This window comes from Myxocyprinus asiaticus, chromosome 13 (genome assembly GCF_019703515.2).
Source record: "Myxocyprinus asiaticus isolate MX2 ecotype Aquarium Trade chromosome 13, UBuf_Myxa_2, whole genome shotgun sequence".
Taxonomy (NCBI): Eukaryota; Metazoa; Chordata; class Actinopteri; order Cypriniformes; family Catostomidae; genus Myxocyprinus; species Myxocyprinus asiaticus.
In genome coordinates, this window is record NC_059356.1 from 27,184,166 (window position 1) to 27,197,170 (window position 13,005).

At 39.4% G+C, this 13,005-nt stretch overlaps 1 protein-coding gene across 1 annotated transcript in view; it reads left to right on the forward strand.

Moving 5' to 3' along the window:
- The window catches only part of cacna1aa (calcium channel, voltage-dependent, P/Q type, alpha 1A subunit, a), a 125,831-nt gene that overhangs the window by 61,416 nt on the left and 51,410 nt on the right, over positions 1-13,005 (forward strand). Inside the window, exons 23-31 of the mRNA XM_051714551.1 lie at positions 18-147; positions 367-426; positions 741-847; positions 10,190-10,289; positions 10,730-10,890; positions 10,970-11,110; positions 12,240-12,441; positions 12,591-12,755; positions 12,855-12,965. Of these exons, the coding sequence (XP_051570511.1) occupies positions 18-147; positions 367-426; positions 741-847; positions 10,190-10,289; positions 10,730-10,890; positions 10,970-11,110; positions 12,240-12,441; positions 12,591-12,755; positions 12,855-12,965 (1,177 nt within the window). The remainder of the gene's footprint in view (positions 1-17; positions 148-366; positions 427-740; positions 848-10,189; positions 10,290-10,729; positions 10,891-10,969; positions 11,111-12,239; positions 12,442-12,590; positions 12,756-12,854; positions 12,966-13,005) is intronic.

Sequence of the window (13,005 nt, forward strand, 5' to 3'; positions counted from 1 at the left end):
TGTGTGAAACATTTAAGGTTTCGGAGGTTGTGCCACTATATCGTAACACTCAGATATTTTGAGATGTGTATTCTGCTGGTCATTGCGATGAGCAGTATTGCCCTGGCCGCTGAAGACCCCGTCTGGCCCGAATCCCCCCGCAACAATGTGAGTCAGTCCTACATCTCAGCCCATGCCAGTTCCCATTTAGGTCTGTGTGGTTCAGTCCATATTTGTCTTCTGGACTAGTAGCCATTTCATCCCCCCCACAAAGACATGTGTTTGTCTTTTCACCCATCTTTGCATTTTTTAATCATGTTGATTCATCATAATGACCTCAGTTTTCTTGCAGAGTTCTAACAATGCATTTCTCATTTGCGTTTTCAGGTCCTGCGCTACTTTGACTATGTTTTCACAGGTGTTTTCACCTTTGAGATGCTCATTAAGGTACACATTCAGTCCTCCATAGCAGCCTAGGGTGTGACCATTCTTTACACATTGTACTTACATAGATTACATTAATTTGTTAGGTGGAGTCAGCCTTGTGTTACACAGGAATCTGATATTGTGTTTGCGTTCTTTTCAAGATGACTTCACAGGGATAACAGTGTTTTTAAGAGCATTGCCACAATGCTCCACTTAATACCACTGTAATAATGGAATTTAAAAGGAAACATTGTTTTTTTTTTTGTTTTTTGTTTTTTTAATTGCCTGAATATACTTTGCATTTATTATTTGCATGTATACTTTCTGCATTTCAGATGGTGGATTTAGGTCTTGTCCTTCATCAAGGCTCATATTTCCGTGACTTATGGAACATCCTGGACTTTATAGTGGTTAGTGGTGCCCTGGTGGCGTTCGCCTTCACGTAAGTGTCATCCAGGCCCCAGCACTCATGCCTCAGCCCTCTCTCCTCCCCTGCTTGCTGCCCCGCCTTGTCCTTCCCTGTCTGCTCCCTACAGGTCAAACGGCTCAGTGCAGTCAGCACAGCTCACCCTGGAGCGCCAGACTGCTACCCATACAGCCCAACTCTCTCTCTCTCTCTTTCTCCTTCATTTCTTCTTTCATTTCCTCTATTTTATCTCATCTTTCCTTCCTACCCCAGTGTTTGGCAAATCTTTACCACCTTCCTTTCCTGTTCTTGCTCCTCCCCACATTCAGCCCCAGTTTCTCACTACATCTCCCAACTCTGTGCCAGTTCCCTACCCTGCCCTGCCTACCATGCACTGTGTTTTGCCCAGTGCCTACTCAGTGGGTGCGCTTGGGCCCATTTCCATGAGGGTGATAACCCTGCCTGGGCACCTGTAACCCTTTAGTGCCCAGGACTCTCTGGAGCATCCTGCCACACACACCTCAGGTATTTCCACTCTCCATCTTCTGCCCTAACTACCCAGCTGTAAGAAATGATAGACAAAAGAGTAGTATTCAAGGGGCCATATCATACACCCAACACTGTTTTTTTTTTGGGGGGGGGGGGTTGTTTGTTTTTTGCATCAAAACTAGTCATAGTTAGTGTTACTTGATTATATTCCAGACTGTTTTTGATACTTTTTTATATTGTATGTAAATGACCCGTTATGATTGGCTAACCTCTTTGCATGAGAAATTAGTAACAATGATTACTCATGGCTTGCAGGTTTGCATTTGGGCCCAGTAGGGTCCACAAAACAATCCGTGCTGAAATGTGCCGCTCAAACTGTGAGGGCTGGACTGAAATGATCAGGGACCTTGTTAAAGATAAACTTCAAACACTCATTTTTAATGATCCTTTAGCCACGCAGAGCTGCAGGTGCTACCCTATAGAAAGGTGGATCTGTCATTATAAAACTGGAATAAATGCATGTGAATGGTTGTTTTTTAGATCCAGGCTTAATAAGGAGCATGTGAGAGGATTCTGGGATTGAAGCAACTAGGCACAAAACCTGAAATGCAAGCATGAATGGAAGAAATATGATCTCAGATCAATTGTTTTTCTTCCTAAAATGCCAGAATCTGAATGCTTTGAATTGGTAATATTATATGATCATGTGTATGTGTTAATGTACACCTTTCTCAGTCCCTGAACAGCTATAAACATTTTCCACATTAAAACTCCATGCAACACTGCAAGAGAGTAGAACATTGGTTGAGAGGAAAAACACAGAGCTTACAAACTGCATTGATCATTCTTCCCAGCATGGTTTTCTTATAGAAGCCCCTTTTACCCCCTTGACCACTAATCCCATCCCAATTTGCACTCACCTCCTTTTGCTCTGGCATGAAATAAGTTTCTTATTAGGTGAATAATATAGTCATTTGTATATGTCTGTCTTTGCCTTATGAAACTATTCCACTCCTTCCTATCATTACTAGATTCTCCTGTTTTCATTTCTCTCCCTCCCTCTCTCTTCACACAGCTGTAGAGCGCTCAGAAAGGCAGGCGCTCTGGGGTGACTGTGGTGCTCCCTGGCAGTGAGCGTGGGAACAGTTCCCATATATGTGCTTTCTCTTCAGTCTGTGTCTGTGTTTTAACCTTTTACTCAATTTCAAGGAGTGACTACTTGTATCTGTGTGTATCTGTGCATGCTTGTTTTGTATTGTGTATGTATTTTTTAGGGCTGTCAATTTAACAATTTTAGTATAATAATTAAAAAAATGAACACATATAAACATGTCCCCTGACATACAAGCAACAAACTAATGGCAACATACCTCGACAAAGCAAACTTACATAGAGCAGGCAGCACAAAATTAGTACAGCACAGGTCTCCTCCACAGACCTGTTTCATGTGACGTCACTGTATGTCTGCACTGCCATATTTGTGACCAAAATTCCATATACAGTGTGCTGCTCTGTGGAATTCGGCACACGCTAGCAAAAATCGTTTCTATTTATAAATATTGAAAGAGTAATACTGCTGTTTACTTACCAGAGCCAAAAATTTTAATTTTCCTTTCAGTGAAGTTCTTTGAATATCTTTCAAGTGACATGGCTTTATTTCGCCAGAGTCAAGCAGTGGTGAAAGGGGAGAGTGGTGATGAAACACTTGTTTTCTGCTCATTTATTCAGACATGTCAGTTACCTGTGCACGTGTCAACTATATTTATAACATAATCAAGTCAGATACAATTAAACTGAAAACGCACATAGGACGATGTTAAATTCACAACACCAAGACTGTAAATGTATGTGATAATTATAACACATTGTAATAAATAAAAAAGCACTATAGTCAGTAAGCTATATATTTAATGATGATATTCAATAAATTACACATTAATAGATCATGAAGCACAGCAATAGGGAACATACTGTACATTTTTAAATTAACTTGTCTCTAATTTAACTTCTGAATTAACTACGCTACAAAAGAGACCGTTTTTAAATGCATGACAACATGTAAGTAAAACACAATATTAGTTAAACTCCAGGAAAACTAGCATAGGTGTGCTCGCCTCGGTTGCTTTCTGTGTATTCTTCATGAGTTAAAAGCAGCTCTTTCATTCATACAGATGGGATCATCACAGATGTTTTGTAATACTGTGACCAAATCAGAGCAGAAAACAACACGAAAACATTTGTAAGTAACTGAATGAGAGATGTTTATGATGACGTACCAGTAGGCGTGTGTACTCAACGGTCACACAATGGAAAAAATATATTAAAATGTCCACGAAAATCAAATTTGGCATCTTTTGCTATGACTTAAGACCCCTGGGACTTGGCATAGTTCAAAAGCAATTTTTTTTTTGTTTTTCTTGTTGTCGTTTCATGGGTGTTTGTTTTTTTCATTCACCGCCATTGTTTCCTTCTGCTGATGGTCACAAATATGGTGACAAAAAAATTAAAAATAAGTGCGTCCTGAAACAGGTCAATAGGTGCATTAAGGAGCTGTTCACATAGGTCACGTTCTCGCATTCAAAAACAGCTAGACGGAGCGCAACTAAATGAATCAGAATGCAGGTGTCTGAAATGTGTATTTTAAAGGTGCACTCTTTTTTTGCAAATTTTTCTTCATTAAAAAACTCACATGAGAGGAAGATTTCAGTAATATCAGTAACCTTACAACAGCTTATTTATTTTACATGAAGAGGGTCCCCTCATGGGGGCTGCCATGTTAGGATCACATGACCAGCTAAACACTACTTGCTTAATCTTAGTAACCGTTGTGTTATTGGACTCATTGAATCATGGATTAAATTAATCATGGCTGACTGTGAATAGTGAATTTCTACAATGATATTGGTAACTGAAAACTATTGTTTTAAATGATGCTGCATCCAGGTCCCTTGGTGTCAATGTAAGTCCAAGACATCATAATAAAAATAAATAAATAAATAAACAAACAAGCAGCCAAAGAAGTCAATGTAATGTGTATGTAAACTGACCAACAATTACAAAAGAGCACTGACAGAATGCAAGAATGTGCCCTGTAAGAACGACCCCTAACCAGATTGACAAACTTGATTACAAAACAAATTACTGTGGATTCTAGGCCAGTGATAGGCTTATGTTCAGTGACGTTGAAATATATTGACTTCTAAAGTCATTTTTTGTACTTTTTATCTGTTCAGTGCTTTACTCATCTGCCACAATGATGTCTTTGTTTTATCTTTTTTTTTTGGGGACTTTTCTCAGCAAATATTTATACTGTATATGCAATTATTTGCAATATAATTTATTTGATTAATTAATCAGCATATCATGTAATTTATTCTATCAAATTTTTTAATGAATTGACAGCCCTAATTTTTTGTCTATTTGTATTTCAGTTGTTTTAAGTGTTTACACTAGATTAGGTGTCCACATATTAACAAACTAGGATTTATTTCTGAGTTATATATTGATGTTTTTCCAACTTCAAAAACCCCATTGTTTTCCTGTGCCTTTTTCTGTGTGTGTGTGCGTGTGTGTGTGTGTGTGTGTGTGTATATGTGTATGTGTGTGTTTTGTCTTTGTATGTGTCTGTCTCTGTCTTGCTGTCTCTGATCATCTCTCAACACTTAAAGCGGAGGAGGCAGTGGGGAAGGAGAGGGGTAATGTCTCTTTCCCTTTCTCCTCTGTTTGCTCTTATTGCCTGTCCTGTTCATCACATGCCTGTCCCCTCCCTCTTTAGACTGATCTATCTGTCCAATTGTCCATCCAAATGTCCTCTCACCAGCTCCCACACAAATAGGACACATGCCAAGGCTGAAGTCATGTCATTCTTTAGCTGGTTGCAGTAACTCAATATCGTAGCTAATCAACTCTTGGTACATTCTACAGTATGTGGACACCTAAATGTGTTAACATAGGTATTTGTGTCTATGTGTACATGTATGTATCTTGTTTCTGCATCAGGTAAGTTGTCCAACAACCTGTGAGTGTGGAATGACCGATTTGCAGCAGACAAAATGCTCACAACCCTCAGAAACCTCACCACTAGGACTGGACTTGATAAAAATAAACAAGATTAGACCCAATTCAATTGCAAAGTACTTCATAGCTGGTTTAGGAGACATAAAGAGGAAATGCCAAGTGATGGTCTACATAGACAAATAGAAATTAAAATCTCTTATGCAGGGCTGCTCACGTAAAGCAGCGAAACAAGACAACACAGAATGCATTAAGACCTCTTAGGTCTGGACAGGGTCTATGCCCAGAAAGATAACACCATAATCACCTCCTAGAAGGGCACTTTCCAACTGAGATATGTATCACCATTTTGATGAACGCAATATCCAATTAGGCAGTCATTTATTGTCTGGTGAGAGAGAGAGAATGAGTTCTGAGGGACTGCATAACTGCAGAGTTTCAAGAACATCATGCCAGAAGTCATTATGCCCTTCCCTATGCTGGCATTCACAGAGGCACAGGATGAAAAATACACTACTTGGCAAAAAGTATGTGGACACCCCATTCAAAATGAATGGTTTTTGGCTATTCCAGCTACACTCAATACTAATATGTGCATAAAATCAAGCATACATCCATGTAGGTTCTCCAAACATTTTTTTGTAGTGTGGGGCATACATTTTCTGTTCCTGGATGATAATGCCCTAGTGCACAAAACAAGGTCTATAAAGAAATTATTTACTGAGTCTGTTGTGGAATAACTTGACTGGCCTGCACAAAGCCCAGATCTGAACACCTTTGAGATTAACTAAAATTGGTGCCTTACCTCACAGTTGCTTGATTTACTCTCATTGTCTCAATGAGAGTAAATCCCTACAGCCATGTTTCAGCATCTTCTGGATAGCCTTCCCAAAAGAGTGAAAGATGTTATAACAGTAAATTGAAGGGCCTACTTCATATTAATGCCATGGTCATACAATTTAATGTTTAGCAAGCAGATATGGATGTGGTATTTGGTGTCCACATGCTTTTGGCCATGTAGTGTATGTACATTTTGCTTTCTGCCAGCCATAATTGAAATTGTGGACAAAGGATTTTATATCTGTCAATACTTTATCATAATGGTTATTATTATGTTTTTGCATAAGGTCTCTTGCATAAGATACTAAGGTCTCTGCATAAACTTAGACTTCTTTTTATCCCTGCATAATATACACCTTTTAAGCAGGTCAAAAGGACATGATTGGCAAAAAAGACATGTTGCAATAGGACAGATGTACTGCATATTTTTGGACATTTAGCATGTTTGATAAGTTAGTGGCATAGGTAATAGAATATACTCAGCTTAGTCCAAGCTCCTTTTTACAGATTGATTGAGAGCATCTCCAGAGGATGACAAGAGATAGCATTGTGCCGTAGTAGCACAATGCCAAAGAGAGATGCTTTCTTAGAAAGTCTGTGTGTGTTTATGCCACATAGTTTCTTTCTAGATCTGAGCCTGTTTGACAAACCCTTATTAGCCATGTGAACTGCCTGAGCTCACATCAGATTTGGGCCTGCTGGAAGTCCTTTTCTTTTTTTGTCCTGGTGTGTATGATGCAGAAGAGTGGTGGATTTGAACGTAAGAGCTAAGTATTTGGATATTTTCTTTTAAAGGTGAAGTTTGTAATTTCTCCACCACTTGCTTCACCAAACAGAATTGCAAATGACCCAAACACTCCCCCTGTCTGACATTGGTCGAATAAACAAATAGCCCCTTCCTTAACAAACACCATTTGTTGAGTCAATGTTGCTGTGCCAGTTCATTAAGTGATGAGCTGTTTCCTCACAAAAGTGTACTCAAGCATCTCCTCCATAGATATCCATTCAAAAAGAACAGCCTTCATTTGCTAACCTTGAAGGTTCTGGCCTCCCCATGGAATCCTGTCCCACTTGAACTGAAGCGATTTCATGTCATTCAACTACTCAGTGCCTGATTAGAAATCCCACATGAATGTAGTCTTAATCATGTGTATACATCAATTAATGTTGTGTAAGCTATATATAAATATACAGTATATATGACATATCACATGATATAACCAAAACAACAAATGGACAAATTAAATGTTTCTCTTTTTGTTGTCAGTTAGCATGCTAAATGCTAGCCTGTTAAGCTAACATTCCATCAAGTACTTCACATAATTATATCAAAACGTTAGATTTCATGCTTTATGATAATATATGTGTTAATACTGTATTTACTGACTGTATTAACGTGATCATCTGCAACAAACATTAGTAACAGACACGAATGGCTCACTTACTGTTGTCCCTGCACATTTACCTGGTTTTAGAGAAAGTATTTCACACATCATCTTACATTATAAGCACTAGTTTATCTCAAAACCATATGCAATTTAGTGCTGTAAATTACAGACTGTAACATGCTTAAAGAACAAATCTGTGTTAATTACAGTCTCCAGCAGAGCTACAGGTCTCCATTATTGCCCTGCTGAAAAACTGTTTATGGTCATATGACTATGTCTTGTGACATATTGTTGTATGCTATGTGACAGTATGAGCTCTAAAGCACTGGATCATCATATCATAACGAACAAGGAGGCATGGCAACTAGCTCCCAAAACTGTCACCATAGCAACAAAGTCACATGCAGAACGGCAACGCATGTTTACCAAAACTTATATCTAAAATAGTTTTGTGTGTGATAGTGCATGTGTGTTTTATTTAGGCGACCTGTTGGTGTAGCTTACATATTAATGAAGGTTTGTAAGTGATATAATTTGGTAAGTGAAAACAAATATATCTGAGATATCTGAGATTTATCTGCAGGCATGCACAGGTCTAAAAATTCACAGGCTTGCATCCTTTATTTTTCTCTTTGTACTGTATGTGTCTCATATTAATGTATTTCTTCCTTCAAACTCCCTTTCTCTCCATGTCTTTGTACGTATGTGTGTGTGTGTGTGTGTGTGTGTGTGTGTGTGTGTGTGTGTGTGTGTGTGTGTGTATGTGTATGATTCCTCTCTCATTTCTTCAACTGCTCACACCTACAGTAGCGGCAGCGGGTAATGTCTTGCTCTCTCTCTCTCTCTCTCTCTCTCTCTCTCTCTCTGCTCTTAATTCTTGTCCTGCCAAGTACACAGCCTTACTCTCTTTCTTTTTTGGACTTGTCTCTGTGTCTATCTGTAAGTCACCCATCTCTTTTTATCTGTCAGTGTTCCTGTGTTAAAGGGATAGTTAATCTTTTACTCATCTTTATGTTGTTCACAACTAATATGACTTTCTTCCGTGGAACACAAAAGGAGATGTTAGGCAGAATTACAGCCTCAGTCAGCATTCACTTTCATTGCATGGAAAAAGATACAATGAAAGTGAAAGGTGACTAAGATTAACATCTCCATTTGTGTTCCCAGGAAGAAACAAAAGTCATACAGGATTGGAGCAACATGAGTGTTAGTAAATAATGACAATATTTTTATTCTTAGAGCAAACTATCCTTTTAACTGTCTGTGGACGCTCAGGATTATTAATTCCATATAGTCCTTAGGGCTGATGGGGGGTGTGAGGGGCCCGTCACCTCTGCACCTCTCACTTTAATAGCACTGATCTGATGTTTCTTAGATTTTGGCCCCATTCTATATATTCAAAGTAATAAGCTGCATTGTGCTTTTTAGGTGTAGGTGTTGCTGAGGTGTATTGTATTGAGTAAATCATTGTACAACATCTCATTTACATAGTTTAGTGCTCAGTGAAGACTGAAGACGTTGCATTTAGCTTGCTGGTCACTAGATGCACATCTGCTTTCCATAGCACAACACAAGAGCAACTTGCAAATTCTGAAAATGTAGGAAAGCCTTCATATTTACTAGCTTTAGGGTGTTTCACACAATAGAGTGTAACAAGCCAATTTGTGAGTTTCCTGCTGAAAAAAAAAGACCAGCTTAGACCAGCATAAATTCCCATGGTGGTCTAGGCTGGTTAGTGCTAGTTTGGTGCTGGTTTAGATTGTGGACCCTGTTGTTCACCTACAAAACCTAGCTGGTGAAGCTGGTTGACCAAGGAAGTCTTGCTGGTTAAGGTAGTTAAGAGGACTGTTGGGGACACCAGCACACCTACATCCTACTGTATGCTGGGACCAGCATCCCAAACACAACATACTGTAGGCATGTGACCAGCAACACTGTTTTTTTTTTTGTTTGTTTGTTTGTTTGTTTTTTCAGCAGGGTATACTGTATAAAGGACTAGCTAATTTCAAGAAGCTCCTTGCCTCTGGAGTCAATGGATATGTGTTTTCAGATCCCTTATGTGTTTGCCAATGGACAACCCAAAAAAAAAAAAAGAAAAAAGAAAGAGGTTTGGCTGGGCATTTCTACTGTGGAGATGCCTGAGTCTGCTTTGTTGGTTCACGTTTCATGCAATGAAACCAGCCATTGTTTTTTGCAAAAAAAGGTACAGTGTTGGTTACAGCATGGGCACAGTACAGTGGATATTAGATCCACTGAGCGATGGTAGTTTTCAATACAGCATGAGCCACACTAGCAAATGTGTGTGTGTGTGTGTGTGTGTGTGTGTGTGTGTGTTTGTGAGGGATGGGAAGAGAGAGAGAAAGATTGTGTGCATGTGTTTAGAAGGTGTCTATCCTGTGTACTATGAGATAGGCTTGTCTGGTAACAGCAAGCTACTTTCTCAGTGAGGAGACACAGTGATGACGATAGGCTGAGAGTAAATGTGTGAAAGTAGCAGGCATGTTTCATTGTTTTAACAGCCAGAGCTACTAACTCACTCCTAAATCGTGTTCGTGCAAGATCAATTACCCATTTTGCCAACCACCTCCTGCCGTTTCACTTTCCAGCTGATTTTATTGTTTGTGTGTGTGTTCCTGTTAATCTGCAGAGGAAGCAGCAAGGGGAAAGACATCAGTACCATCAAGTCCCTGCGTGTGCTCAGAGTATTGCGGCCTCTGAAAACCATCAAGCGTCTGCCCAAACTGAAGGTATTGGGACCTCACCTGTGTGTTTCAATGTGTTTTCTCTCTGTGTTGACTGAGATTTGTTTTTGTGTTTTGTCTTTACAGTACATGGGCTATATTTCTTTTTTGTTATGTATTTGACCAAGCTGTTTTTTATTGTTTTGTCTGTTTTCAAGTAGCATTTTTATTTGTTTGTGTTTTGTTTTGTCATAGTGTTTTCACTGTTGCTTGTTAGCTTTATTCAACTGTTTTGTACATTTTCAAGTTGTGTTGGATTGTGTTTTGTCACTAAATGGGGCTTTATGTTCTGTTTAATCTGTTTTCTTTCTGTACTTGACTGGGCTGTTTTTAATTTTGTCTAGTTTCCGGTTGCATTTATTTCAGGCTCTGCTTGTGTTGTTTTGTTGTTCATTGTTGGTTGTTAGCTTTATTAAACTTTACTTCTCTATTTTGTATATTTTCAGGCTGTCTTTGATTGTGTGGTGAACTCTCTGAAGAACGTGTTGAACATCCTCATTGTCTACATGCTGTTCATGTTCATCTTCGCTGTGGTGGCTGTGCAGCTCTTTAAGGGCCGTTTCTTCTACTGTACTGATGAATCTAAGGAGCTTGAGCGCGATTGCAGGTGAGAGAAAACACACACACAAACACATTGACGGACAAAGACACTGGCATGTTTTTCTGATGTGTTATTATGTTGTTAGGGGCGAGTATCTTGTCTATGAGAAAGATAACGAAGTGAGGGCGCAGAAGCGGGAATGGAAGAAGTACGATTTCCACTACGACAATGTGCTCTGGGCCCTTCTCACCCTCTTCACAGTTTCTACAGGAGAGGGGTGGCCGCAGTAAGTAAACATCTCAATTCCTAGATGAAAAGAGACATTTAACCTATTTACATTTTAAAAAACAGTTCAAGCCAGGCTGGTTACGAGAGTTGGATTGTCTACCTGATTAGCAAGGCTGGTCAGGCTGGTCATTGTTTAAGGAGGGTTTTGGGTACTTATAAGCTGGTCAGGTTGGAGACCAGTTAGACCATCTTAAACCAGCTAAAACCAGCTTAGACTGGTTTAAGTTTTTTTTTTTTTTCAGCAGGGTATATGTTAGAACTTTTTACAATGATCTAAAAGATTTAAAGCTACACTTTGTAACCTCAGAAAGGGGGTGTACGTCATGGTGGGGCTGTGAGTGCGCACGCCTGGCCCCCAGTCGGGCTAATCAGCCGAGGAGAGGGATAAAGACAATCCATATGTGGCAGTTCGGGAGAGAGAGAGCCACACGCAGCTGCCGTGTGTGTATTTGTGTTTGTGTCTTTTTGTTTAAGTTTTTATTTAAATATTACTTTGATGGATCCTCCGGTCCCCTGTTACACATATCAATAAAATATCTTTCCTGTTGAATAAAAAAAAGCCATCTTTGGGTCGCTTTTAAATCCTTTCAGATCTTGGAGTTGTTGCCACTGAAAAGCCAAGCTGATGTTGATTCAGGTTTTATTACGGACTCTGTCGCTTTCCCTTTTTGCTCGTAGACTCTGCTCTGTTCGGGGGTTTCTTTGTTTTTTGCAACCGGTGATTCCCCAAAGGTTTGCCGTTTTGAATGATCTATGGTCAATTTTTCTCGTTCATTGTGACAACAAACTTTCAGCTTCAGCTACTCCCACACCATACATGCGCTACAGAAGCCGGAGCATATTTTCTCTGTGTATGGATATGACATCAACACGCACAGGCGAATGACATATGTATTCAATTTCCTGCAAAATCCATCCCAACAGCTCTAAAATATAAATTATTATTATAGGTTTATCAAAGTGTATTTGGGTAAAGACATGGTTTGGAAGATGGATTTTTGTTGCACTCTCTCATTAATAACATTTTGTTATTTTTTTAATAAAAAAAATTACATAGTGTAGCTTTGATTTAGTAGTACCATACTGCAACAATTCACCAAATGCCTCCTGTTCTCACCGCTCTCCAGGGTGCTGAAACATTCAGTGGATGCGACCTACGAGAATCAGGGCCCTAGCCCAGGTTACCGGATGGAAATGTCCATCTTTTACGTGGTGTACTTCGTGGTCTTCCCCTTCTTCTTCGTCAACATCTTCGTAGCTCTTATTATCATCACCTTCCAGGAGCAAGGAGACAAGATGATGGAGGATTACAGTCTGGAAAAAAATGAGGTGAAAGACATAGTGGACGGAAGGTTTTACAGGCACAAGATCAGTTTAGCTCATTTGTATGCATATCACTGGCATTTATCTCATTTGTCAGGTACATCATGTCAGATGATTGTTGTTTCCTAACCTCACTGTATCTGTTCTGTTTTCAGAGAGCCTGTATAGACTTTGCCATCAACGCCAAGCCGCTGACACGTCACATGCCCCAAAATAAGCAAACATTCCAGTATCGCATGTGGGAGTTTGTGGTGTCTCCTCCATTTGAATACACCATCATGGCATTGATTGCGCTCAACACCATTGTCCTTATGATGAAGGTGTGGATCCTTAGTACACATTAGAGCACTCTCTGAGAGCATACATTTTTTGTGTGAATGTGTATGATTTTGTTATACATATACATATTTTGTGTTTAGTATGATGGAGCAACACTAACCTATGAAGGTGTGTTAGCCAACCTGAATATAGTGTTCACCTCACTTTTCTCCATGGAGTGTTTACTGAAGATCATTGCATTTGGAGCACTGGTGAGTGTAAATTTTTCTTATGCTAAATTGAATGTATGTA